At 44.3% G+C, this 27,935-nt stretch overlaps 1 protein-coding gene across 3 annotated transcripts in view; it reads right to left on the minus strand.

The window, feature by feature from the left end:
- Positions 1-14,334: 14,334 nt before the first annotated feature.
- The window catches only part of ogdhb (oxoglutarate dehydrogenase b), a 31,635-nt gene continuing 18,034 nt past the window's right edge, over positions 14,335-27,935 (minus strand). For all 3 annotated transcript variants that reach the window (XM_031577149.2, XM_012815346.3, XM_012815354.3), the window contains 19 exons: positions 24,040-24,155; positions 23,088-23,242; positions 22,599-22,745; positions 21,910-22,000; positions 20,961-21,140; positions 20,541-20,669; positions 20,164-20,343; positions 19,531-19,683; positions 19,184-19,286; positions 18,887-19,015; positions 18,451-18,601; positions 18,025-18,152; positions 17,617-17,795; positions 17,292-17,363; positions 16,770-16,895; positions 16,256-16,328; positions 15,889-16,052; positions 15,319-15,473; positions 14,335-15,175 (listed from right to left, as the gene is read on the minus strand). In XM_031577149.2, coding sequence (XP_031433009.1) covers positions 15,055-15,175; positions 15,319-15,473; positions 15,889-16,052; positions 16,256-16,328; positions 16,770-16,895; positions 17,292-17,363; positions 17,617-17,795; positions 18,025-18,152; positions 18,451-18,601; positions 18,887-19,015; positions 19,184-19,286; positions 19,531-19,683; positions 20,164-20,343; positions 20,541-20,669; positions 20,961-21,140; positions 21,910-22,000; positions 22,599-22,745; positions 23,088-23,242; positions 24,040-24,155 — 2,552 coding nt within the window. In that variant the 3' untranslated portion in view covers positions 14,335-15,054. The remainder of the gene's footprint in view (positions 15,176-15,318; positions 15,474-15,888; positions 16,053-16,255; positions 16,329-16,769; positions 16,896-17,291; positions 17,364-17,616; positions 17,796-18,024; positions 18,153-18,450; positions 18,602-18,886; positions 19,016-19,183; positions 19,287-19,530; positions 19,684-20,163; positions 20,344-20,540; positions 20,670-20,960; positions 21,141-21,909; positions 22,001-22,598; positions 22,746-23,087; positions 23,243-24,039; positions 24,156-27,935) is intronic.

The following is a 27,935-nucleotide window of genomic DNA, read 5'->3' on the forward strand; positions in this document are numbered from 1 at the left end:
GGCAAGAGAGCACGTCTGTTCACCCTATTTAAGTAGATGCCAAAAGTCATCGACCGTCTCAGACTAGCATGCAAATCAGTGTCTCACACGCCAAGGATTTCACACGTTAGTCTTAGTCAATCACACGCAAGGTAAGCCTTAGAAGTTTGCAACCTTGGAAACCTAACTTCGCTAGCTTGTAATGAATTACACGTTCCAATGTAACTGATGAATATGTAGCGTTTTGGTGTTGTCAATAATATTGTATTCGATCACACAATGTATACGCTGAAAACGCGATCGGTATTTCATCTAAACTAAATGTTGTCATTCATTTGGTTATGTTAGCATTCATCTCCGATATCACAATGAATAAAACTATGCAGTCATATTTATGTAAAATCTTTGAATATTCTTACCTTATCGGTTGACATAATTTGTTGGTTTCTGACTTCGTCTGGTCATCAATACAAGTGTATGCGAGGCTGCATCTATCGTAACTGGGTATTTACGACACTGAAGTAAACGTTAAATACCTCCAAACCTTAAGGGGGAGCTCCAAGGGAAAAACTCCTTACTGGGGCTTTAACAAGTCACTTGTGTGTTTAGTTGTATGACTTCGTAAAAGTTCGGTTAACAAGTCAATTGAGCATTAAGCCACCTGACTATAATGGGTCAATTCATATCAGCATGCTAACGTTATACTTATTAGCAGCTAGCTAGCTAGCTACTATGTGTTCCAATAGATTGTTGGTCTAAGCGTTAGCAGCAACCTAACAATAATGGTCGATAGCTTCAGTTAAGACCTACAATACTCTGCAACATTTGTGTACCACATGAACAACTAACCGAGTCAATGTAGACATATAAAAAGTCGTGTATGTAGCTTTATTCACATTAAGCTGTATAACTTCACAAAAATAATAATAATTAAAAGAAAACTGATCGTTTGAATGTCAGGCGATCAACATAATTTCTCAACGAAAAAGTAAAGGTCCTGTTATTAACCAATCAAACGGAATAAATCACCCACTTCCGGCTTCTATACGGATTCTCTGGTCAACACGTTATCTCTGCCGACAACATCTACCAAATGCATGCTGTATACAACACTTGTTGTTTCCCTTCCCCTTCTGCCACACAACCCTTCCCCCACCCCCCCTTTCCTATCTCCACTCGGCCAACCTCAAGCAGATGGGTCCCCCCTTATGTGCCGTGGTTCTGCTTAAGGTTCCTTCCTGACTAACAGGGAGTTTTTTCTTGCCTCTGCTGCCATTGTGCTTGGGGTTTTAAAAAGTATTAAAAGGTGATAAATCAAAATTGCCAAATTTAAGGCCATTAAAAGTGTTAAATGTAGTTTCAGAGGTTTTTTTTTTTTTTAAAATAGGTATTATTTTTTCAAGTGTCCTATTCTGATTGAAATTTTATCTTCTAAAGTTCCCGTTAGTTCGTTTAAATGCGGGCTTTAGCAAAGCTGGACACATAATCAAAGATCTTCCGTATCAATCCTGAAGTCTCAACTTTGCATGTTTGATGCTGACGTCATATTCAGTGGTCGTTCGACATCTCAAACACTGCGCGCTTCAACTGGGTAGCCAACTGGCTGGCTTACGTTTTTGACTTGCTTAGGCATATCTTCAACGTCCAGACAACTATCGTCGTCGTCATGGGGTCGTCGTAGGGAATAACCGGCAGGCTTATTGTTCGGTTTGAACAAAAAACATCAATGTCAACTGGATGGGAGCTAATGCACTTCGGTCGCATATGCAATCCACTAAACATAAAAATGGAATGCGCGGTCGGCGAAAGCAGTTAATTCTACCACTTTGCCAACTGTCTGTGCTGCTGCACCACCACCACCGAAAGCTAGTGCCACGGTACAAGCCAACGCTACGGCTCCAGCAACTACGTCTGACCTCCGGGTGACTATGGGCGCTGTCATGGAAAAAGGTGTCCGGCTGCGAAAAGGGGTCCAGGCGATGTCACAATGGCTTTCGAACAACTCTTGAGTGACAGTTGCTATACCAACGCTAGCATTACGTAACCCAGACATTACGTAACCCGGACGCCTTTTGGCTATCAGTCAGTGAGTCTCAAGAGTCGTTTGAAAGCCATCAGCTACTTTTTAAATCGCTTAATATTGTGCCTAAACGGAAACTACGTAACCCGGACGCCTTTTGGCTATCAGTCAGTGAGTCTCAAGAGTCGTTCGAAAGCCATCAGCTACTTTTTAGTCGCTTAAGATTGTTGCACAACACGGGAATTGCTAATCGCTAACGAGATGCTAGTGGCTACGCCTATGTGCTTACTTACAGGAGACTGGCAGCCAATATTAAGCGACTAAAAAGCAGCTGATGGCTTTCTAACAACTCTTGAGACTATCTGACTGATAGCCAAAAAGTGTCCGGGTTACATAGTCTCTTAATATTGTGCCTAAAAGGACACTAAGCTGTAGTTTTAGCTACACCTGCCTTGCCGGTATCCTGTAGCAAATTTTAACAGGTTTCGCCGCTAGCATCTAGTTAGCAATTAGCAATTACTCAGTTGTGATCTACAGTTAAAGGTGCTGCAAACAATTCCCTGTTTTGTGAAAATGTAATTGTGGCTGCCGTCAGACATGTCTAATAATCACAACACAACAAAGGAATTGCTAATCGCTAACAAGATGCTAGCGCGAACCTGAAATTTGATTACTTTGATACTATAACAAACTAGCAAGTCAACAACTTTCCTAACACAGTCAAACATCAAGCACATGGTTGTTTTGCTTGGTTTATGGCAGGTAAAATACAGGCAAGCTGGTCTCAGGTAGAGAAGTATAATGGGAGATGCTCTGGGGTGAATTGCGTTATTGAGGTATTTAATGCAGCGCAAGTCTGTCACTTCCAAAAAAGTGTCCGGGTGACGTAATACTACCGTTGGTATAGCAACTGTCACTCAAGAGTCGTTCGAAAGCCAATATTACATCACCCGGACCCCTTTTTCCATGACAGTGCCACACCAACACTGCGTGCGGAGGCTCTGTGGTGTTTAAACACTGCAGTTAAACACCACTCATTGAACTCCAACAAAGCAATTTCGGAGCTATTTAAAGAAATGTTTCCAGACTCTGACATCGCAAAGTCATTCACGTGTGGCAAAGACAAAACCGGCTACATCATCAGATTTGGATTAGCATCATTCTTCAAAAAACAGCTTGTTGATGGCATCAACAAGGCTGGGCCATTCGTGTTGATGTTTGCTCATGAGTTCATATTAGGCCTATAGCACACCAGTTCACGTAGTGGATGCCAGTTTGTGAAGTGATATCAGCAACAATTCATATAGCAGATGCCAGTTTATAATGCATCAACAGTTCATGTAGTGAATGCCAGCCAGTGTGCTGGAACTATCTCTCCATTGCACATTTAATGTAGTTTGTTTTATTTTTATTCACAAAATGAAATAAATGTGTGCAATATGTGGTGAACATCAGTGAGTTTCTAAATCTATTATGTTGTGTATAGTGATATATGTCAAAATCTCCGTAAACTTTAGAAAGGTCGCCGATTAACACTTGCAACTCAGTGTCGTGATGGTTTTTAAAAAAAATCAGAAGGTAGTAAAAAGGGTATTACATTTAACTTAAGAATTGCTGTATATACCCTGTTTTTCCTACAAAGCCTTTCGCTGCCAGTAGTTGAACCCACAAAGGAGTCCCCTCTGCCTACTTGTCCTGAGGCTAGGTGAACCATCAACCACTCAGGTCATTACACCACAACCACCTCAGCCTAAAGACAAGCTCTCAGATAATTAAACCCAACCAAATTATGATGAAAGAAAAAGAAAAATACAGAGATCACTGGGAAAAACTAACAAAATCCCAGAACAGATTGTTTTAGTCTAGTTTTCGCCGATTGAAACTCAGAACATTTTAGTCTAGTTTAAGTAGACAAAAACTCATTACAATTTAGTTTAGTTTTAGTCACATTTAATAGTCCATTTTATAGCCACATTAAACTCCTTTCCTCCCCTTCTCAGGCCCAGGAACCCCCTCTATCTTGTGTCTACAACTGCATAATAGTCTAGCTTGCAGTACTTATTTTATCCACAATTTAAGTCTAACATACTGTATATGGGTCATTGACAAATTAAGCTTTTAAAAAGAGATTACAAAATGGATGTAATGCATGTTTTGCTGTGAGGCGGCAGTGGAAGCACCTGAGCCACCGTGCAACTAAAAACATAACCATTGAAAAGTCTAAGTATATCCAAATTCATTCATGAAAAGTATTCCAAGATTTTAAAACGTTCAATGCATAGCAACTGGAATGTAACACTTTATAACTACACACAAAATAAAAACGTATTGTGATTTTAAAAAAAAAGAGTAATGTTTGACAAAATATTTCAAAACATGAAAGAGGGCTGATATACCATTTCAGTTGTGGCAACTAAAGCAGTCCCAGTCTGTATGAGTTAGCCGTGTATGCCGTGAATTAAGAGGCTCTGGTTCTGATATCACTTTGAGCACAGCCTTTGTATAGTAAAAAATTATATCAGCTGGGCCAAATGAAAACATTCTTTCTTCCCAACTGCTGCATGCAGTTCACCTCAATTTCATCACCAATCACCTGAAGAACCTGTCCCACGAATGGTCGACCTTCGTATTTAACTAAGATGAACTTCCCATTCAGATCGTCATCTTGGGCACTGGCCTGGATACCGGCTGTTTGCAAGTTGACCATTGTGGTATAGTGGCACTGGCAGATATGTGGTCCGTTGCAGAAGCAGGAGATCTCCCTGTGCATTATGTTCCCTGGCTCATCGCCAAAGTTCCCTTTACAGGGGCCACAGCTTCATGAACTGCTTCATCAAATCTTATGATGTTCTCCTCACTCAACCCAGAAAAACCTGATGTCAGATTTCCTCTCTGTTAGAAGGCTGTAAAAAATCTTCTGGGGTCTGGACATCTGCTCCCCTTTGGACAGCAGAGTCAGCAGTGCGCTTAACTGCACCACCAACTCCATCGGGGGCGCCTTTTCCGTGGGACTTCTCAGAAAAGTTCCAGGTCACCTGCTTGAAGCCTGAGAGGAAGGGGATGGTGGTGAGCAAATAAAAAAATATTTTTATTAAGGTACTGATTGACGTAATGTGTAAAGTTGTGGGGGATGGATTGCCATTCCTCATCACATCCCTCAGCACTGGCTCCAAGTGGGCCCACACAGCTCTCTCATCGTGCCAAAGGGCCGCAGAGTTGGTGGCACAGGACTGTGAGCCAGCTGCTTTGTACGCTACACAGGTGTGGACTGTAGTTTGCTTCCGCCTCCCTCCAAAATGGAAAGACTGCACCTCACTATGAAGCTTGCAGGAGATGTTTTCAGAAAAATCTACATGGAGGACAACCTCATCTTTTCTTAGGCTTTCATTTCAAAGTCCTGCATTATTTGGCTTGGTGTAGCCAATTGTAGTGGTGTTTGGCTAGGCTGTCAAGCTTATGGTTCAGTACATGTTCCAATTTGGATTGGAAGTTTTATGCCCCTCTGACAAAGGTTTTCGCTTCCATTGTCTCCAGGTCACATTCCCTTCTGTCTGAGGTCTTGAAACTTCCACCTCATTATAGCAGCATTTTGCACAGACTCGATACATGTATAGCTTGTTTTCTTGACTGCATACGATTGAGGACAACAGTTGAGACATGCTAGCAGTTTTGAGAAGACCTTTCTGTTGCAGTTTGTCAGTTAAGAGTTTGACATTCTCGTGGTCCAAGCATGCACATGTGTTCCTGACAAAAAAATATGCATGTCATGTCATTGACCCATAAACAGATCTCCTAATGTATGCCTACACCTGAATTCCAATTAATTAAATGTAAATAATCATTTAAAAGGCCATACTTAATTAACAGTATTATCATTAAAATAAAAGAGAATATCAAGTCTAGATTTTGAATATTCAAATGATGTGATAGCACAATACAACTACTATGCCTACCTGGCCTTAGAGCTAAATCAACCACATATTCTCCGTAGTCCATATGAATTGCTGTGCAATCTGATAACCAACAGATTTAGCTAGACGGCTTAATTTATTTTATCTTGATTAATATCATGCGTGGCCTGTCCTATAGTCCACTCTGCAATGAGTTTACTAGCTAGCTATCGATAGCTAGTTTAACTTAGCTATGCGACCTCATCGTTAGCTAGCTAAAGGTTTTGGCAATTATTTGCCAAGGCTAAACGGAAAGTGAGAACAACAAAAGCAACAGATGGTGGAGAAAGATCTAAGTATTTCGAAGGAGAATGCAGTGCCACGAGGGGGCTAGCCACAGCTGATGCTAGTCGTGCCAGAGCCTTGGCTGAGCATACACCTGACGTGACCGTTACCATCATCACCGAACTGAGGTAGTTTCGACAAGAGGTCCATGAAGCACTCGACAAACTCTCGGAGAAAGTGACGAGCATAGACCTGACTTTTCGTGTACTAGTGGGCAGAATCTCAGAGGCAGAGGGTCGAGTGAGCTCACTAGAGGATGGCACAACCAAAATACACAGCTTCTCTCTTATCTATTACACCGCGATCGACAAATGGAGTCTAGGTGCGAGGCATTGGAAAATGCACAAAGAAGATAGAACCTGAGAATATACGGGATTAAAGAACACTCAGGAAATGGAGCTACATTTCAATGGATGGAACAGTTTCTCTGTAGAATTTTAAACCTGCCCACCGATTTTGAGTTAAGGCTTGAACGCGCACACAGATCCCTTCAACAGAAACCCATTGACCCATCTGCAAGTCCGAGATCGTTTGTGATAAAGTTCCACAGTTTCAAGACCAAGCAGTTTATATTGCACAAGACATGGCAGGACAAGAACTTAACCTACAAAGGAGAAAGAAGCACACAACCACGATTACTCACCCACACTGCAGAGAAGGAGAATGGAGTATGTCAGCTTTAAGAAGCAGCTGATGGCCAAGCAGATAGAATTCCAGAGTCCCTACCCTGCGAAGCTGAAAGTTTTCGTCCGCGGCGAAACTCTGCTCTTCCATTCCGCCTGGGAAGCAGCCGACGGCCTACGAGACCTGGGCATCGACGCAGTGCTTTCCGAGCAGGAGCGACTGGAGAGAGATCTGCATTGCGTGGGTTGGACATCAGACAACGTGAAGGACAATAAACGCGCAGAGGTGAACCGCAACTTGTTTGGCGTCATGGAGGGATTTCTCAATGGACTTGGTGAGACCGTTTCAACAGTAGACCAAGTATAAGGCTAGCCTACTCGTGAGTCAACACAATTAGATTTTTATGTTTGGTAAGCTACTTTGCGTAGTTCGGGGACTTGTATTTGTATTGTTTTCTTAGTGGATGTGGATATGGGACAGGGGTCATTTGCACCTCATGCTAGTGGCAAACGCGGTATATCTACCCGTCCAGCGAACGACACCTAACGCTGAAGGCCCAGGTAGTGCTTAGGCTACCTGGAAATGGTGTAATAGATGGTATTCATATTTCTCTGTGTAATATTTATGCTCCCAATGGTGATGACCCACTTTTTATCAGAAGAGTGTTGGGCTCCATCCTAGACAGATGTACTGGGGTTCTCATTGCGGGTGGTGACATGAATTGTGTAATGTCTCAGCTAAAAGATAAAGCCCTAACACCTAAATCTGCATCAGGTGTCAAAATGAGCAGAGCATTAAACCATAACTGTCAAGAAATGGGCTTAGTTGATATTTGCCGATACAAATACCCATACAGACAGGATTTTACATTTTACTCCAACACTCATCATATTCACGGATTGACCTCTTGTTTACACCGAGAGAAGAAACACACAGGATAATAGACTGTAAAATACTTCCACATGACATCACCCTCTCAGACCACTCCCCGGTTTTGGTTGAATGGGATTTAGGCACAAAAAAAAAAAAAACTTTAGAAGCTGGAGGCTCAATACATCTCTCCTCAATGACCCCACTTTTGTTCAGTTTGTAAGAACGTAACTGAATTACTATCTGGAACTATCTGGCATCAATCCAGAAACGTCTCCATTAATACTCTGGGACTGTGCTAAGGCTTACTTGAGGGGCCGTATTATAGCCTTTTCTAGTGCTAAAAGGAAGGAAAAAGAAGCTGAACGTAGATAACTAGAAATCAAAATAGAGGCTCTTGAACAACACCACACACTGTCAAGACACACTGAGATCCCTGATAAAGACACGTAGGACACTAGACATCTTACTTTCAGAAAAAGCAGAGGGATGTTTGCGATATATACCAGACAAAGATACTATGAGCGAGGGCGAGCTGTTTACTGGCATTTCAGGTAAGGAAACAGCAGTCCTCTTGAGTGGTAATGAAAGTTAAAACTGATAACCCAAAATAAAGTCAAAGTGTTTATTATCGCATACACCAAATTTCTTCAGCGCAGCGAAATTCTTACGACTTGGCAGCCAACATCTACGCAGTAGACGGCATACAACAGGTAACAAAAATAACATATACCAAAATAACATATACCAGAAATAACATATAACAAGTAACAACAGTTTGAAATACAACAAGGGCAGTTTCCAGGGTGGGGAATATTAAATTAAATAAGATAAAAAATATGTGCTTATATATATATGTAGCAAGTGTATTTGTATGGGTGTGAAGTACAAGGTGATGGCGACTGTTCAGTGTTGCTGATTCAGAAGCCTAACAGCCTGGGGGTAAAAACTGTTTGTGAGTCTGGTAGTCCGTGCTCGGATGCTCCGGTAGCGTCTACCAGACGGCAGCAGTGTGAATAGACCATAGCCTGGGTGGCTGTGGTCCTTGACAATGTTCCGTGCTTTTCTCAGGCATCTACTGTTGTAGATGCCCTGCACGGAAGGGAGATGGCCGCCGATGATACGCTCCGCTGTCTTCACCACCCTCTGCAGGGCCTTGCGATCGGCAGCGGAGCAGCTACCATACCAGGCAGTGATGCAGCCTGAGAGGATGCTCTCAATGGTGCATCTATAAAAGTTTTTCAGAGTTTTAGAAGACATGCCAAACTTCTTGAGTCTCCTCAAGAAGTAAAGCCGCTTCTGTGCAGTTTTGACCACCGAGTCCGCTTGCATGGACCAGGTAAGGTCATCCTTGATGTACACACAGAGGAATTTGAAGTTGGAGACTCTCTCCACTGCAGCTCCCTCGATGTGTATGGTGTTGTGACCCCCCCTCTGTAGCTTCCTGAAATCCACAATCATCTCCTTGGTTTTGCAGATGTTTAGAGACAGGTTGTTGTCTTGGCACCATGCTGCCAAGCCCCTTACCTCATCTCTATAGGCGGTCTCATCGTTGTTAGAGATGAGACCCAGGATGGTAGTGTCGTCTGCAAACTTCAGGATGATGTTGGAACTGTGTGTTGCCACACAGTCCTGTGTGTACAGGGAGTACAGGAGGGGACTGAGTACGCAGCCCTGGGGGGCCCCGGTACTCAGGGTCAGTAAGGAGGAGGTGTGCTTGCCCATTCTCACCACCTGGGGTCTGCTCGTCAGGAAGTCCAGTTTGTGACAGATCCAGAACATATTTCAAAAGCCTTTGCAGATTTTTACAAGACGCTTTACACCAACGTGGGGGGTGTCCACATGTGACGATGAGATAAAAAAAACCTCTAGACCAAATCAATTTAACACAACTATCCGATGATGCAAAGGCTAATTTGGACCTGTCTATAGCACCTACAGAACTTCAGGAAGTAATTTCAAACCTTAAAATAATATGACCCCAGGCCCAGATGGCTATATTAATGAGTTTTATAAAACATTTAGAGATGTATTATCCCCTCTCCTATTACAAGCCTATTCCTTGTTTTTAACTGTATGTTAAAAACAAGGAAGCTTGCCCCATCATGGAGAAACGCTATTATCACTGTTATACCCAAAGAGGGCAGAGACCCCACTGATTGTGGTGGCTATAGGCCCATCTCCCTCCTAATGGAGATCTACGTATACTCACATCTATTCTCTCTCACAGATTGAATAAATATGTCCCAACATAATACATCCAGACCAAACAGGGTTCATCCCAGGCTGCTATTCAGGTAACCACATCCGCAGACTTCTGAATGTCATGAGCTATGCAGCCTCCCAGGGCTCAGAAGCTATGATGCTGTCATTAGACGCTGAAAAAGCATTTGACCGTGTGTCATGGAAATTAGGGCTGAACGATTTGGGAAAATAATCTAATTGCGATTTTTTTACCAAAATATTGCGATTTAATATGCGATTTTTTTTTCATCCTCTTTTTTTCCCAACAAAACGTAATGAATGATTTAAGTATGACCAACACAATATTAGATACATTTAGTGTAAATATTCTTTCCCACATTTTACATTTTTTTTTAACTGCTCATTACAGAAACAAGAACAACAAATCGGTGGCTTTGCCACTGTGCATTTAAGTAATTTTAAGTATAAACACTAGGCTTTTTTTTTTTTTTTTTTTAGACCACGTTTTTTAATCGCGAACGTTACGGTTAGAAAATCGTGTTCTATCATATCGCGATTAAATCGCAAATGCAATTAATCGTTCAGCCCTAATGGAAATATTTATTCCAAGCCTTGGCACGATATGGATTTGGTAATAATTTCATCTCATGGATCCGTATTCTATACTCAGAGCCCAGGGCTGCAATTAGAGTCAACGGTCACTTATCTGCACCTTTAAGTCTCGAAAGGGGTACGCGCCAGGGCTGCCCCTTATCACCCGCGCTTTTTGCCATTTGCATTGAGCCACTCGCCCAAATGATCAGAGATAATTTGAACATAGCCGGAGTGATGATAGGAGAAAATGAACACAAAATGTCATTGTATGCAGATGATGTACTTTTGTACTTGTCGAATCCGTCAGGTTCCATACCAGCGTTAAAAAAAAGTGTAAAACTATTTGGGTACTATAAAATACATATTAATAAAACAGGCACTGGATATTAAAAGTCTTATTTAAAAACAAACAAAAGATCACACTGAAATTCACTGGGCGTCCGAGGGTATTAAATACCTTGGTATTTTTTATAACACCAGTGTTGGATAAATTGTTTAGTGCAAATTATGATAAATTGAAGTGGAACATCAGCCACCAGTGGCTGTTGGATGAATTGTGGGGAAACGGACTCAAATTTCATCCACACCTTCTGGTCCTGTAAGAAACTGAAGAAATACTGGGATGATATCTACTTAGCCCTGTATGATATTTTTAAAGTACGAATACCACAGGATCCATTAACTGCTTTATTGGGAGTTGAACGCAGAGACAATCTCTACCTTTTGCAAATCCTCCTGGCGGCAACAACAAAAGAAATCACTGTCAATTGGCTGAAGCCTACCGTCCCAACATGTCAGTCATGGATAGAGCGTGTATGGCAACTCTATAGAATGGAGGAAATAACATTTAACTTGAGGCTCCAGAGAGAGACATTTTTGAAGAGATGGAGCCCTGCCTTGTTCATCATGTTTTGAGAGAAGAGAGCAAGCCCCCCACCCCCCCACTTGTTTTCCCACTGAATTTGTATTTATTTTTAAAAATGTTTGTCTTTGTTGGTCTATGTTTTTCTTTTGTGTTATATATATGGATATGTGTGCTGAGGAGTTTTCCTTTTGCTGTGTCTGTAATGGATGTTAATGTAACTATAACTCTTTTCTTTTGATTGTCTTGTGCTGACTGTCTTGGATCAATAAACAATTGCTTCCCAAAACAGTGGCTGTGCATGTGTGGAATGTCACTGGCCTGAATCTGTGGGCCTGAAACCATTCAACAGCAGGTCTGTGGCTCTGCAGACAAATATTATTGCCTCGACCTCAAGTGTTCTGACTAGGGATGAGAATTGATAAGATTTTAACGATTCCGATTCCATAACGATTTTTTCTTATCGATTCGATTCCTTATCGATTCTCTTATCGATTATTTTTGGGCAAGGAAAAAAAACGAGTTTATTTATATTAATTTTCTTTTATATAATATTCTCTTAATAGACGATGCACAGCATATACAGTATGTATGTATACATTTACATGTTTTAAATAACCAAAAACAAACCTAAGAATAGGCCAACAAACTCTCAAAGTAGGGTCCAGAGACCCATAGCCTAGGGATCCTTTTCCTTGATGGGGTGCCAGGGGGTCCCAACAAAGAAAAAAGTATTTGTTTTGACTATAATTCCAACCATAAGTAACAGAATGTATGACTGATTTGGTAATGGGTTTCATACAATTTTTGTAATAAAACATCTAAACTCAAAAATCTCATCAGATGGGGGAGCCAGGAAAATAGTCTTATCAAATAGGGATCCCTCCCGGGTCTAATTTGTGGCAGTTTAGGTGTCCTTGATATACCAGAGTTTGACAACCGCTGTGCTAAATAATATTTGAACATGCCAATTACAGTGCTGTTTTTTTTTTTTACAAGTGTATTCACCTTGAACTAAAAATAAACCTGACATAAACAAAAAGTGAAAGCTGGTTTACACAATGAAACAAATGGCACTAACACAATAGACTGTTAGAGTTTACCTTCAATATTAACAGATGAAGCGCTAACGTTAACCGTGCTGCTGTTGCTTGGTTGAGATTCATTAACGTTATCTTCACTCCATAGCGCTCAAAAACGCGACATTCCTGCAAAGTTATTGCATGCAGTATGGACAAATGTTTCGGAGTAATGGTAGTCCCCCCCCCCCCCCCCTTTGACGAAAGAGACGTTTTGCAAGCACTGCAAGTGGCCCTGTGGTCGTCTTTTTGCGTGAAATATAACCACACTTTTGAACGCCTCTGCCTAGACATCAGCGTTGGCTGCAGTCTAAAGCAAAACAAAGCTGCATGCGCGTGACATACCTAAACGGCACTTAGATCCGGAATAAAAAAAAAAAAAATCTAAAAATAAATCATTTTTAAGGCATCTATAGCGGAATCGGGAAAAAAAATCGAAAAATTTACATTTAATTCCCATCCCTAGTTCTGACTGCAGAACCACACACTCAGTAGGTCCTCAGAGACCAGCAGACACACGTGGGCCATGTTAGGGTCGAGTCACAGGAGCTGTAGAGAGAAACAGGGAATTAAAGGAAGCAGACAGAGGAGAACAGTCATCTCTGTCTGTCTGTGATGATACCCGTTAGTGTGTATGTATGTGTCTCTGTGATAATACCCTTTAGTGTGTGTGCGTCATCTCTGTGTTTCTGTGATGATACCTTTTAGTGTGTGTGTGTGTGTGATGATACCCTTTAGTGTGTGTCTCTGTGATGATACCCTTTAGTGTGTGTCATCTCTGTGTTTCTGTGATGATACCTTTTAGTGTGTGTGTGTGTGTCTCTGTGATGATACTCTTTAGTGTTTGTGTAATCATCTAATTATGATTAACGAAGTTACACGTTACATAGTTATTATAAAATAAATGGACTATATTCTACTGTATTTTATTTCTATGCAACTTTCAACTAACAATTGCACAAAAAAATATAACGTTACTAAAGATACAAAAATAACGGCACTGAGTTTCATGCACAGTGAATGCGTGCAGCTCGGTTGAGTCTATTCATCAGTGTTTGTGGCATCACTGACGAGAGGAAGAGTAGTCTGGTCCTTTTTAGCTCCTTATTCACTGTTAAAAGAGTTGTAAAAATCACACCGCGGTTTCATGTTAACATATACATGATTATACTAACATTGGGGACAAACATATTTTAACAATAATAATAATAAATCATACTGCCATGCTTTATGGAGCCAAACAACCGTTTCTTCAGTGTACTTGTAAGTGAAATAATGGTGGGAAGAAATACATGGAGAGAAACTGAGGTCTTTATTGAATGATGTAATAGGTCTGGAACAAACGGAATCCTAATAAGTAATCCTAATTTATTTTCCTTGGAGAAATCCACACCATGCACCAGACATTTTTCGTTCTCTCTCTGTCAACAAATCAGATCATCATGTATGGTTTCATGGGATCATGGCTTCCAAGTGCAGAGTTTTTGGCTTGGTGGGGAGGACAGAGAAATGGAGAGGGAAAGTGGTGAGGTAATGGACAAAACCACCATGTTAGTTTATGGGATTAATCTCTTTTTCTTCAGACTATTAAGAAGATGGACTTGTTGAGATATCATCACTGCTACTGTACCGATTTAAAGCTAGTGAAGGGTGTGCATACACACACACACTACACCTGACGTGATAAAACACTCGAGTCAGCCAAGCCATCCCAGCATCCTAATTTACATTCAAGTTCATAACATGCAGCAGAGAGAAGAACCTCCCCCCCCCCCCACACACACACTTTTCTTCCTCAACAGGCTCAATCACAAACAAACAAACAAACTGGACACACATATCACCTTTAATAATTTACAAATAATATTTTACTTGAAAAAAAGGGTTTATTGTTACATACATTCCTCTTAAGTTCCTCGTAAAACCGGTCAACTCATAGATAAGCCATGCCCCCCGACGGAGGACTTAAGTGTGCGTCTGATGCGGTATCCCCCTAAAATTGCAAAAATAGCGTTTCGTCTTTTCTTTAATGTTGTTTTTTGTCCTTTTTTTGCAGTGCTTGTAGGAGTATACAGTTATAACATAAATAGCAATAATAATTCTTTTAATAAAAAAAATAAGGGAATAAATGAAGAGGAATTGAGAGCAGGAGGTCATGAGGTCAAAAACATGGCCAGACGCAACTTCCTGTATGCGTTTAAGACTACAGATCCCACAGTGCTGCAGAGCTCTGGGTGGAAATGTCTAGGATCTGACGAGTGTGTGTTTTGGATGTTGCAGTGAGGAATTAGACATTTGGGTGAACTTGTTGAGGTGTTTGTCTGGGTGGTGTGATGGCTGTGATATACTTCCATAGCTTTGGAAAGTTATTGCTCTTTGGGCTGTTTGTAAGGCCACCGGTTGGACTTCCTGGCCTTGAAACTCCAGTAACACCTAGCAGGTTGTATATATATATATTTTATTGTGTTTGAAAGGGTTGGTATGAGGTGGGAGTGGATCCGCGGGGGGGGGGGGGGGGTGTGTGTGTGTGTGTGTACTGCAGCGTAGAGGAGGAGTGAGGACCGAGGGACTGGGAGGGTAGAGGGGCTAGGAATGCCCATCAAAGGCGTCGAGGGTGAAGGCGGTGTCCAGGAAGCGCTCCAGCTCCAGCAGGTGGGCTTTTTTGTTACCGGTCGCTGGGGCTGCAGCAGGCCCGCGGCCCGCATACCTGAGATCACACACACACACACACACACACACACACACACACGTCAGCGGTAGTACGAGAGATTTAACACCAAAACAGAGAAGAATGAGGAGGGGGATAAAACACAGGCTGGGACATACCAGATACGAGCAAACGGGACTTACCAGACAGGGCGGGAGCGGGCGATGGTGGTACGGATCCGGGGCTTGACGTAGTCATAGTAACCCTGGTTCTTGTGCTCCTCCTGACACCAGACCAGGTCTGCCTGAGCGTACTTATCAGTCTCGGCCTTCACCAGGTCAAAGGGGAACGGAGAGAGCTGCGCACACACACACACGCGGTTACTGATGCAGTAAGAGGGAGAGGCACCAACACGGAGTGTGAATTTAAGCCTTGATGTGTGTGTGTGTGTGTGTTGTAGCAGGAGGAAAGTTAAAGAGTGAGAAATGAAATGATCTAAAAATCAGCACAACCAGAAGCGATGTGTGAAACCAACTGGTTTCAGCTGAACAGAAATAGGCAGGACTTTCACAATCTCAAACAGGAATTCAGAATGTGGTGAAGTGTAGGTCTACGGATACGTGGGTATGAATTCTGTGTGCTGGGTGATCGGGATGTAAGGTTGTAGGCCTTCTGGGTCCAGGAGTTTGAGGTATGGCTGAAGTATGTACGGTGTATGCCGTTTATGTACAGTGCTGTGCATAAGTGTGTGTGTTGTGTGTGAGTGCGTTTACCTGCTCTATGCGAATGATGGCAACAGAGTCCTCCATGCCACGGTTCTTGCGCTCACGTACAAGCTCGTAATATACCTTCCCTGTGCAGAAGACGACACGCTTCACTCCCGAGGGATTCTGGGATACGGGACCCTGGTCTAGGATGATCCGCTGGAAGTGTGTACCTAAACACACACACACACACCAGGAGGAAGGTAATTTACACTTTCACACACGTGTGGATACTGACAGTTGTCAACACATGGAGCTACTTGGGAGTCCTTCCAATTCCACTCACATGTATTATAATCAGATTTATTGATTAACATTTACAGAAATCAAACATGCAGACAAATACAACAACTAAAATAAATAAAAACGGTCTAACCTGAGATCATGTCATCAAAGCTGGACCTGGCCTCTGGGAGGCGCAGGAGAGATTTAGGGGTGAAAACAATGAGCTGTGTGTTCAAGGAGTGAAGAGGAAGAAGAAGGAAAAAACAAATAGTCAATGAAGATCGGCCCAACATGAACAGTAGACTCATCTAGGCATAAACATGAACAGCAGACTGAGATGCGGTGGGCCCTGGCCTTGAGCTGCTTCACGGCCTAATCTGCATCAGATCCACTGACCTGCCATCAGGACACTGAACAGGATGCTGGGTAAAATGTACATCTGGGCACCTATGGTTTTATTTTTGAAAGTAGCAAGGTGTGTAGGTTTAAAGAATAAAGTGGACTGGGCGGTCATGGTAACAGTCGCCCCTGCCGGGTAGAAGAGCAGGTGTGTCTATACGCAGGTATTGGAGGAAGTAGATCTGTGTTTATCAAAAATAGTAAAGTTGCTCTTGCTAAAATTGTCTGTCTGTCTGTCTGTCTGTTTGTCTGTCTGTCACACTCACAGGCTTGCGGAAGGGCAGCAGGATCTGGCGGCGCAGCACATGGAAGAAGTTGGCTGGAGTGGAGCAGTTCACCACAATCCAGTTGGCGTCATAGAGCTGGTGCACAGCAAAGTCCTCAGGGATGGTCTGCAGAGAGAGAGAGGGATGGGAGAGAACGAAAGGGGGGAAAGAGGGACAGAAAAGGAGGAGAGGGGGAGAGATAAGAGTTATACCATTCGTCTTCGAGCCAAATTACATGCTGCCTTCCCTGAAACTGGAGGACATGCTAGACAAGCCTCAAACTGAGTGTGAAGATGGGTGACGGGGCACAAAGCTGAGGAGCACAGGACACTGTGCAGACTGGGACATGAAACAGAGAACTCAATTATTTTACCTTCTAAAATGGCAAGCATACAACACAAAAACTGGATTAACAAACTTTCTTCACAATGGTTTTGCAATAATCACAGCCTGTGACAGGACATCACTGATAGTGAGCCTATTGCTGAGATGCAGAGTGTGTGAGGTCAAAGGTGAACTCACAGGGAAGACGTCGGGGTCATCGTTGCACATCTGCAGGAACCTCTCTGGCCGGGCAGAAGAGTGCTCAGGACCCTGAGGGGAGAGAGAGGGATGTCAGCTCACACACACACACAACGTATTATGTCTCACGCACACACATACATTTTTTCTCTCGCACACAAACACACACCTACACAGTGAAAGATGCTGACACAACACAACAGGTGGAGAGGGAATCTGATCCCTTCCAAAGGAGCCCATGATTAGAGAGTGGGCAGAAAGGCAGGAGAGGGGTAACTCACCATGGGGGCAGAAAGGCAGACGGTGAGGGAGAGGGGTAACTCACCATGCCCTCCATGCCATGGGGGAGCAGGAGCACGATGCCGTTCTGCCGGACCCACTTGGCCTGGCCCGGGCTGATGAACTGGTCGATGATGCACTGCGCCGTGTTGTTGAAATCCCCAAACTGGGCCTCCCACAGGATCAGAGCGTTAGGGCTGGCCATGGCAAAACCCAGCTCAAAGCCTGCAGCGAACACACACACACACACAGCAAGACAGACATCAGCACACACACACACACACACACACAACAGATATCAGCACATTCAAACGTATGTGTGTGTGTGTGTGTGTGTGTGTGTGTGTGTGTGTGTGTGTGTGTGTGTGAAATACAGGGAGGGAGATAATGACCAAGCTGTAATCAGCTGTGTGCATATGTAATGGTGGGGTGTGGGTGTGTGTGAAATACTGACCCAGCACGCCGTACTCAGAGAGTGAGCTGTTGCAGACGGTGTAGGGGGCCTGGTTGGGGGCCACGTGGTTCATGGGAATGCAGATCTTCTTGTCCACATGCTGGTCATGAAGAACATGATGCCGGTGGCTGATGACACAAACACATTTATGGTGAGTTGTTGATGTGTGTGTGTGTGTGTGATTCATGTTAAATTTGAGCATGTTTATCATGGTTTGCAGGAGAGTATATGGAGATCTCTGTGCTGTGTATGAGTGTTTCTGCGTAGCCAAGTGCTTGAGGGAACATTTAGATGTCACCGTCATGTGCTTTACACATGTGTGTGATGAATGTGTGTCTGACCTGAAGGTGCCCCTCTCCACGTCCTGTCCACTCAGTCTGATGTGGATGCCATGTGTGTATATAGGTGTGACTGTGTGTGTCTAACCTGAAGGTGCCTCTCTCCACGTCCTGTCCGCTGAGTCTGACGTGGATGCCCTCCTTGAGCAGGGAGCCGAAGGCCATGTACTCCCCCAGGGCCCAGTCCACTGTCCGATTCTGCACCATCGTAGCACGGCCCTTCAGGACACGGGTGAGACCTGACACACACACAGAAGGACACACACACAATCCCAAATTCAGCTCAGCAGTAAACATTCATGTCCAGAGTATGCCATTATGTAGTCAGATGAAAAGCATGTGTGTTAACCTCCATAGATAAGACATATCTTTAGAAGATGTATGTTTCTGGAGTTAAGTGTTACTTAGTGCTCATTTCTGTGTGTGTGTGTAAAGCAATGTGACTGTGTGTGCGCCATGTGAGTGCGTGTGTGTGTTCAGTGTGTGTGTGAGAGTGTGTATGTGTTATGTGCAGCTCCACCTACCTCCGTGGATGGTGAAGTCCTCTACAGGAACAGAGGAAGCGACTTTGCCGATGTGGGAGAGTTCCTCCTCAGTCAGACCGGTGGAGGGGCAGCTCATACTCTTAGGCTGGCCGTCCAGGGTGAAAAAACCTACACGCACGCACACACGCGTTGATTAGGGACAGTCTGGGTAGATGTAACACACTGAGAATACACTTCGAAGCAAAATAACATACTTAAAATCCAACCCTCCTCTCTTTCGGTCACATGCGCACACACACGCTCAGGCACACTGCAAACCCTGGGCTCTCCACTCACCGGGCCAGGGGGAGTCCAGCCAGTGCTTGATGTGGAGGATCTTCTCGTCTTTGGAGCGAGCATGGGCCTCCTCACAGATCTTATCATACTTGGCAATCTCCTCCTGCAGACGTGGATAAGACGGCTCATTACAGACACTGCAGACAGCAGACTGACTGTTTGCTTAGCACACCTGTGTGCCTTCAGGGAAGTGATGTTCTCTTAACAACTGTGCTGAGACATTTCCTCCTTTACTTTTGTACCTTTTGTCTCACACACACACACACACACACACACACACACACACACACACACACACACACACACACACACACACACGTAGTGAAAGGCCCATCCCCGCTCCTAACCTCGTACTCCTGCCTGGTGACGACTCCCTCTGCGATGAGTTTCTCAGCGTATTTCTGCAGCACGGGCTTCTGCTTCTTGATCTGCTTGTACATCAGGGGTTGGGTGAACATGGGCTCGTCCATCTCATTGTGCCCGTTACGCCGGTAGCTCACCTGCAAGGACACACACACACACACACACACACACACAACTCAGAGATAAACACTAATGCTGGGCACATGCCTAATCACAGGCTTTAGTGGAGACTGATGAGCCGTTGCACATCACAGGCTTTTGTTGTTGTTTGACATAAAGATCCACAAATACGTTTTGATGGCTCAGCATCAGCACATCTGTGACTAGCTAGCCAGTCACACTACAACTCTCGACATCCTAAAGGAAGCTTACCAAGGCCAGAACCACCACTACATTCCTGATGGGCGTACATGGCCCACTATACTGTACAGTTACTGATTGGTTTACCAACACAAGCATCACTGATTGACTAGAACCATTTCTGACTGGCTAACCAAGTCTTGAGCCACTCGTGATTGGTGTACTAAGGCTACTACCACCTGATTTGTTTTAACCCGTAGTAATTCAACTTCTAACGGGCCAAGTAGATCGACTAACACCCGTCCTGATTGGCTCACCAGGTCTACGACGACGTCCTTGTGGAAGGTGGCCCTCCACTCTGCGGCCACGTTGCACACGTACATGACTGCCTCAGGGTCGTCCGCGTTCACGTGGAAAATGGGGGCGTTCACCACCCGTGCTACGTCAGTTGGGTAGGGGGAGGAGCGCGCCATACGGGGGTCAGTGGTGAAGCCAATCTAGACACACAAACACAAACATACACAGAATATTGACATCTCATTTCGTTTCAGGGCCTTGCTGAGGTGGTGTGTAGGGTGTTTGGGAATGAGTCAGCAGGTAGGCCTGGCACACCTATTTGCTGACGACCATGAGGATGGTGTGTTGCATGGTGTACAGTCTTTGGGTGTGTGTGTGTGTGTGTGTGTGTAGATACCTGGTTGTTGACCACCACGTGTATGGTGCCGTGTGTGGTGTATGAGGGCAGGTCGCTCAGGTGGAAGGTCTCGTAGACGATGCCCTGACCTGCAAATGCAGCGTCTCCGTGAAGCAGAAGGGACATCACCTGCAGCGGTGCAAACACAGGGCAAAGGTCAGCTATCCATCATGGTGACCCAGGGGAGTTTAACAATGTGTGTATGACTTCATCTGTGTAGATGTTGACATGTGGAGTTTGACTTAAGAGTCAGAATGTTCCATATGTGTGAGTGTTCAGTATGTGTGAGAATGTTGGGTGAATGGGGTGTGTGTGTGTGGACAGGTGAGAACGTTGTGTGTGTGGGAGGACAGGTGAGGGTGTGTGTGTGTGTCTGTGTGTCGACTGGTGTGCTTTATGGGTGTGTGTTCCGGTTTGTACCCGGTTGCCCTCGGTGTCTCCGCAGTAGAACTGCTCGGCCTTGGTCTTGCCCTGCACCACCGGGTCGACGGCCTCCAGGTGAGACGGGTTGGCCATGAGGGAGAGGGTGATGTCGCGTTCCGTCACACGGTTGATGCGCCGGTGGTACATGCCCAGGTGGTACTTCACATCTCCAGAGCCCTGGGGCCAACATGAGGAGGTCAGTGTGTGTGTTAACTAGGAAATACTGCACTTTCTTTACCTCGACACTGCCTGGGCATTCACATCAAAGTATTGGCTTTACTCTTCAATAACCAATTTTCCAACCCAACACTGCTAACCGCCCAAAACTATCTAACGTTGGAGTAAAACGGCTACAGCATACATCAAAGATCTCCCACAGTTTTCTCCCTGGCTGCCTGTTGTTGGCTGTTTTGGACAAAATCAGCCACCTAAGGCCTTGTCCACCCTCATCCACACGCAAACGCCAAATTTTTCAAGACTGCTTTTATAGTGAAGTTTTTTTTTTTTTTTTACCCGGTTTACGTGTATCTGTGTGGACATGTAAGAGAGATTCTGATTTATTCTGAACGATGACATGACATCTTCATTAGTTCAGAAAGTACTTCTCTGGTATCCTTGACGGAGACCATATTGCCATCTACTGGTCTGGCATGATTGTTTGAGCGTTGTTCATCGTTTTGCGTTCTTGTGTCTACAGAGACATTTTGTGAAACAAAAGGGGGGTAAATGTCTGCTTTAAAGAATACCCGTGTACGTGTGGACTAGGCCGAAAGGCAGAGAGTAGTAGTATCCTCAACAGACTCTTCAAACACAAGGTTGGCTCTTCCATATCTCGATTAGACTAAGATTAGTATTCTAGTTCTGCCGTCAGTGGCCCTTGACCAAAAATAATTGTATGGGGGAGGGGAAGAGAGATGAGGAGAGGAGGGATGGGAGCAGCACAGACCTCATCAGCAGCCTCCAGCTTGGAGTCGAACTGGCAGAAGATCTGCTCCAGCTCCTTCCTGATCACATTGGCCAGCACATTGAGACGACCCCTACAAGTCCAAGAGAGAGAGAGCGCTTTCGTATAAATAAATAAATAAATAAATATATATATATATATATTTATCTGTGGCTAGCTGAAAGTGCATGTTATAAACACAAATACGCCTATCATCATACGAATATCATCCAAACACCCCTCAAACTGTGCATCATGCATTCTTTCTGTTTTACATGCTGAGATTCATAATGTGGCCCTGAAAGCCCTGGTCTGCTACTGTTGCTTTGGGCCTAGGGTTAAACTGTAACGTTATTTTCGAGGTTATTTAAAGAAAAAAGCGAATTGTTAAAATCCCTTGATCATGAACCCAAACTGCACTGCATGTGTCTTGACAAAGACGCCGAGATGAGACCTTGTGGAGTTCTCGTTTGTCGCAGCTTTTAAAAAAGTTTCTGCTGTATCCTGCTGGCCGGCAGCAGAGGCAATTCCAGAGTGCCAATTCTACAGTAGCCCAGTAAAGGGAAGTTGTGCCTCTCCTGTGCTATGCTTTACCCTGCAGTCTACCCAGACTGTGGTGTGCCATGCCGTGCCGTTATGTGATATAATACTGCACTGAGCTATGCTGTTATGTGCTGTAACGTTGAGGTGACCTGTGGGGCATGCCCATGATGACGCTCTCCACGCCGGCCTCGCTGGACTTGTCGATGATGGTCTTCATGGCGGGGATGAGGGATTCGGACCCCTCTAGACCGAAACGCTTCTCTGATGACCACTTCCTCTGAAGGAACTCCTCAAACCTGCATCACCACACACACACACACACACACACACACACAATGGCGTAGCAGCAACACATTCTGTGTGAGTCTTTATGTACGTGTGGTCGTATGTGGTCATGTGTTCGTGTGTGTGGTACCATGACCACACAGAGTACAGTGCTCAACCGCTGTGCTTGCTTAATGTGTCATGAGCATAATGAGCATGGGATATGTCAGAGCGTGTGTGTGTGTGTTCCGTGTTACATTATATATAATGTTATATCATTATAAACACACACACACACACACACACACACACACACACACATTACTGTGTACATGTATTTGTAGGTGTATGTCCATGTGTGATCTCTTTCTGACCTGGTGGAGCGCACCATGCGGGCCAGCAGGGTTCTCTTCTCCTCCAGGCTGAACTGCATGACTCCCGGCTTCTCAAACTTCTGCCGTATCCACTGGCACTGGTCCAGGTCGTTGATGAACATGAACTCCACGCCAATGTGCTGGCAGTATGCCATCTGTGGCAGGCAGGGGGCAGTAGTGAGCGGCACACGCAGAGACAGGTAACGCGTAAGGTGTGTGTGTGTGTGACTGTGTGTTTGTGTGTTGGCACAAGTGCAAGGGGGCCACGGTGCATGTTAATGTTTAAACAGTGTGCTCCAGGGGATTCTATACAGAATTGTACATTTTGTACATTTGACTGTGTGTGCATGCATATACATATATATTTGTGTGAGTGTGTGTGCTGGTGCGTGTGTACACCTGTGACTGAATTTGTGCAAGTCTGTGTGTACAATTCATGTTAAAAATACTGGAAACTGTATTTCTCTGGTTCTAGTACCCAGTTCCCACTCACACTGAAAGCTGTTTAGTTGTTGCTATAATGCCGTGTTTGTGTTGTGTGGGAATGGGAGCCAAAGTTGTGAATACGGCAAAGCCGGACCATTAACCTATCCCCTGGTGACCTAGTAACATTGGCGACAATCTTCTACCACGGCTCAGGTGGGAATGCTAGCAGCAATATTCCCATCTTGCAGAGAGGAGCAAGGATGAGGAGGGGGCCGACTTCTCCCTCATCAATCAGAGTAAGCCCTTCACCACTGAGGTCCCCTTATTTCTCTCAGGATAGTTTAATTATTTTATTGGTAATCTGATTTTGAGACATTTGTTTATCGGTTATGCAGCAAACAGTGTTGCCTGGTTGCTACGGTTGCACTCAGCCATTTCAAGAGACTTTTTTTGTGTTTCATGTGTGTGTGTGTGTGTGTGTGTGTGTGTGTGTGTGTGTGTGTGTGTGTGTGTTTGTGTCCAGTACCTCCAGGCGGCGGATGATCTCCCTTAGGGGTAGCGCACTCTCACTGCCCCCTATGAAGGTGGTAGTGGGCAACCGGAACACCTTGTCCAGGTCCGACTCGTCCAGGCCGTAGAACCCTGCCAGAACATACACACCCAGAGACGTGGCGGGGGGTTGGGGACGAGGGGTGTCGGGGGATGGTCAGGAGATCGTACAGGGTGGGGGCGGCCCCATTCCAACACCCCAATACGAAAAACACGGAGATGATAACAGAGGGAGAGACATGACGTTAGTCAGGAATAACACACACATACACACACGGTGAGAAACTCTCTAGGATCATTTCCATGTGTATCAACAGAAACAAGACTATGATTAGAGAAGACAGTGACATTACATGGATTCAGATTTAAGGAGCTGGTGACCACACAGGGTACAGTGAGAGACTGACGGCACACAAAGCTGAGGAGAGGGGTGTGTGGGGACGTGAACGCAACACAGGAGAGAGAAAAGGGAAGGGGTGAGAGCACAGAGGAGAGGGTGAAGCTCAAGAATGGGGTGGGGTGGGGTGGGGGGTCTGATGTATTTAAGGTGAAGTTGGGTGGAGGCAGAGTGGAAAGGGAGGGGGCAAAGCCAGTATGGGGGCTAGAAGGCGTGATGGAGGCTGTGGAGGATCTGGAAAGCGTGATGACAGCCTTACAGTGGCAGAGGTGAGTGCAGCCGGTCACAACATGCAGACAGAGTGAGAAGTGCACATCAAACCAGGCACACTTCCTTGCTCTCTCCAACCTGCAATGAGCCAGCCCTCAAAATAGGCCAGCCCAATACCACCATCAGGAAGAGAGGGGTGGACACCAAGACCCCCATCATAGAGCAGTTCAGTGAACAATGAACCATATTCTGTTTAAACTCATTTCACTTCACAATATTGATTTACCATGACACACACCTGTTTGGGTGCAAAGTCTTTTGAGCATGTAGCACAGACTCTTACTATTTGAGCTACAATTGGGTGTGTGTGTGTGTACGAGGTTGTTTACTTTGGAGGTAACCTCCAGCAATAGCAGAACAGGTTAAGAGTATTTACAGATAGCTGCAGCCCCAATGGGTGCTGACGCATATGTGTATATTTGTGTGTGTGTGTGTGTGTCCGTGCATGCGCAAGCACCTGTGTGTGTGAGGTTGGTAACCTCCAGCAGTGGAAGAGCAGGTGAAGTGTGTTTACAGAGCAGATGTGTGCAGCTCCAGTGGGTACTGACGTGTGTGTGTGTGTGTGTGTGTGTGTGTGTGTGTTTTTATTCAGACATTAACCTCCCCAGGGGTAACCTCTGCTCGTGGGTATACCTTTACAGCAAAAACGTGTTCCCAAGTGAGCAGGCACACACTGCACTCTCACCCATTTACCTGAAGAGGTCACACTCTGCTGCACACATACACGCAGATGGACACACCCAGAAACATACATACGCGGACACACACACACACACACGTGGACACACCCAGGAACACGTGAGCAGGATAAAATGTACTTGCCGGTACAGATCAGACCTGTATATCAGAAAAGGTTTAAACCCCTCTGGTTAAGACTGTCTGGTCTGGGTACAGTAGTGCGCTGTTCCAATGAATAAAGGACTCTGAATATTCTGCATTCAGATAAGAATTTAGAGAAATGTAAAATGCATTCAGATAAGAATTTACAAACTCTGCATGCATTCAGATAAGAGGTTAGAAAAATGTAAAATGCTGACATCTAGCATCACCAGTCAGAACATTCTGACTCACTTCACTTCCCTAAATACTATGTTAACCACTGTCATTATGGTGTACTTACAACATTAGTTTCAATTCCTGAAAAATAACCTTTAAACAAAAGCGATTTTCCATGTGCTTGTGTGTGTGTGTGTGTGTGTGTATATATGCTTTGCAGGACAGAGCAGAAAGAGTGTTATGTAAAGACTTCGCTCAAACACCCACACATACTGTGAGCCTGGCTAACAATTATTTGTCTCAGAATATGCCCGACCTTCCTGATAAGGTTCAGATACAGTCCCCTCCACAATTATTGGCATGAATCCAACCTAATGACCTTATAAATCCAACCTTAAATTGATTTATTGACAATTGTTGGCACCCCTGCATTTAATTCTTAGTATAACCTCCCAATGCCAAATAAAACAGTCTTCTCCTAGAACATCTTATAAAAGTAGGAGAGTTCAGAGTAGTGAATGAGAGACCAGATCGTCCAGGGTCCTAGGTCTTCCCTTGTGCACTCTCCTCTTTAGCTCACCCCACAGGTTTTCAGTTCAGGGGACTGAGATGGCCATGGCAGAAGCTTGATTTTGGGTTCAGTAAGCCATTTTTGTGTTTATCTGGACATATGTTTTTGATCATTGTCTTGTTAGAAGATGCAACAACGACAGAGTTTTAGTTTCTTGGCAGAGGCAGCCAGATTTTGATTTTAAATGCAGAACCGCCACCATACTTAACAGTGGGAATCAGGTTCTTTACAGTATAGTAATCCTTCTTTTTAACGCCAAACTTTTTGTTGCCAAAAACTAATTTTTAGCTTAATTTGACCATAGAACATGGTGATAAGCAAACTCCAGGCACTAATGGTTGTGGTTAAATGTCAGGAAAGGCTTTCTTTCTGGCATGTCTTCCAAATAATCTGTTGGCATTGAGATGGTGACTGATGGTAGTTTTGGAGACTTGATGATGACCCAAGATGCTTCCATTTCCTGTAACCCTCCAAAAGTGATCCTTGGGGATTTTCATTATCCTCACTGTGTGTGGGGGCAAAAAACACTTGGGTTCTCTTCCAAGCCAGTTTGGAACAGTTCCAGTTGATTTGATTTTTTTTTAATATTTGCCCTAACAATAGATTTGGGCATTTTTCAGGCAAGTTGCCATTTTGTTTTATATAACAATTCCCTGACTTATGAAGGTCAACACGCTTTTCCCTTATTTGATTTGTGCCTCTGTGTCACCTCATATTTACACCCAAGTGAAACAGTTTACCGTCTGAAAAGCACTCTGATCAACTTAAGTAAAATATAAATGGAAAAAATACTTGTTACATTTTGTTTATAATAATTTCTAGGGATGCTAGTAGTTGTGGTACATATGATTTTGTTATACATTTGTCTTCAGAATGAATTTACTTAAATTAAAGGCTGGATTTTTCTTATGTTTTTCAAAGGTGAACCCTTTTTGCTCATCTTTACCAGGGTTGCCAACAATTGTGGAGGTGACTATACATCAACAGACCCACATATTCTCCTTTGAGGTATGAAGACACACTCTCATGTAAAGTCTTTTCACACACACATGCACACAACCCTGCAGGGCCTATGTTTCTTTACGTAATGCTCCCTTGAGGAGGACAGCGGGCTTGCTTTGGTCTAGGACAGACACACTGGCAGATAATAGGCAGTGACATACATGATATTGCTTTGGGCTTTAGAAGTGCCACACGCACACAGCAGGATTGGGTCACATTACATAAGCGCCTCTCCTGGCAGGGAGTACATGTATGGTGTCTGTATGTTAGAGTTTGTGCATATGTGTGTACATAGTGTGTGTTTAAGCTAATGTCCCAAAACAAACTCAGCTGGGGTTCTGCCACGTCATTGGATCCGAATAGGCACAGCATGCCAATGGGCTGTAGGGCAAAGCTTGCTGACTTACATAAGGTGCTATAAGCTTGGGGGGGGGGGGGGGGAGTGTAGTGCTGCCTTCTGCATTAGGCATCTAATGAGGGACATTGTGTATCATAAAGTAGAAACCTTTGATGTCAGTAATGATTCAACAATCCACAAACAATCTAAACTGAACTGAGAGAGAGAGATAGATAGATAGATAGATAGATAGAGAGAGACCAAGTCTGAGAGAGAGAGAGAGATGTGTGATGGCACTGC

Source organism: Clupea harengus, chromosome 12, assembly GCF_900700415.2.
Source record: "Clupea harengus chromosome 12, Ch_v2.0.2, whole genome shotgun sequence".
NCBI lineage: Eukaryota > Metazoa > Chordata > Actinopteri > Clupeiformes > Clupeidae > Clupea > Clupea harengus.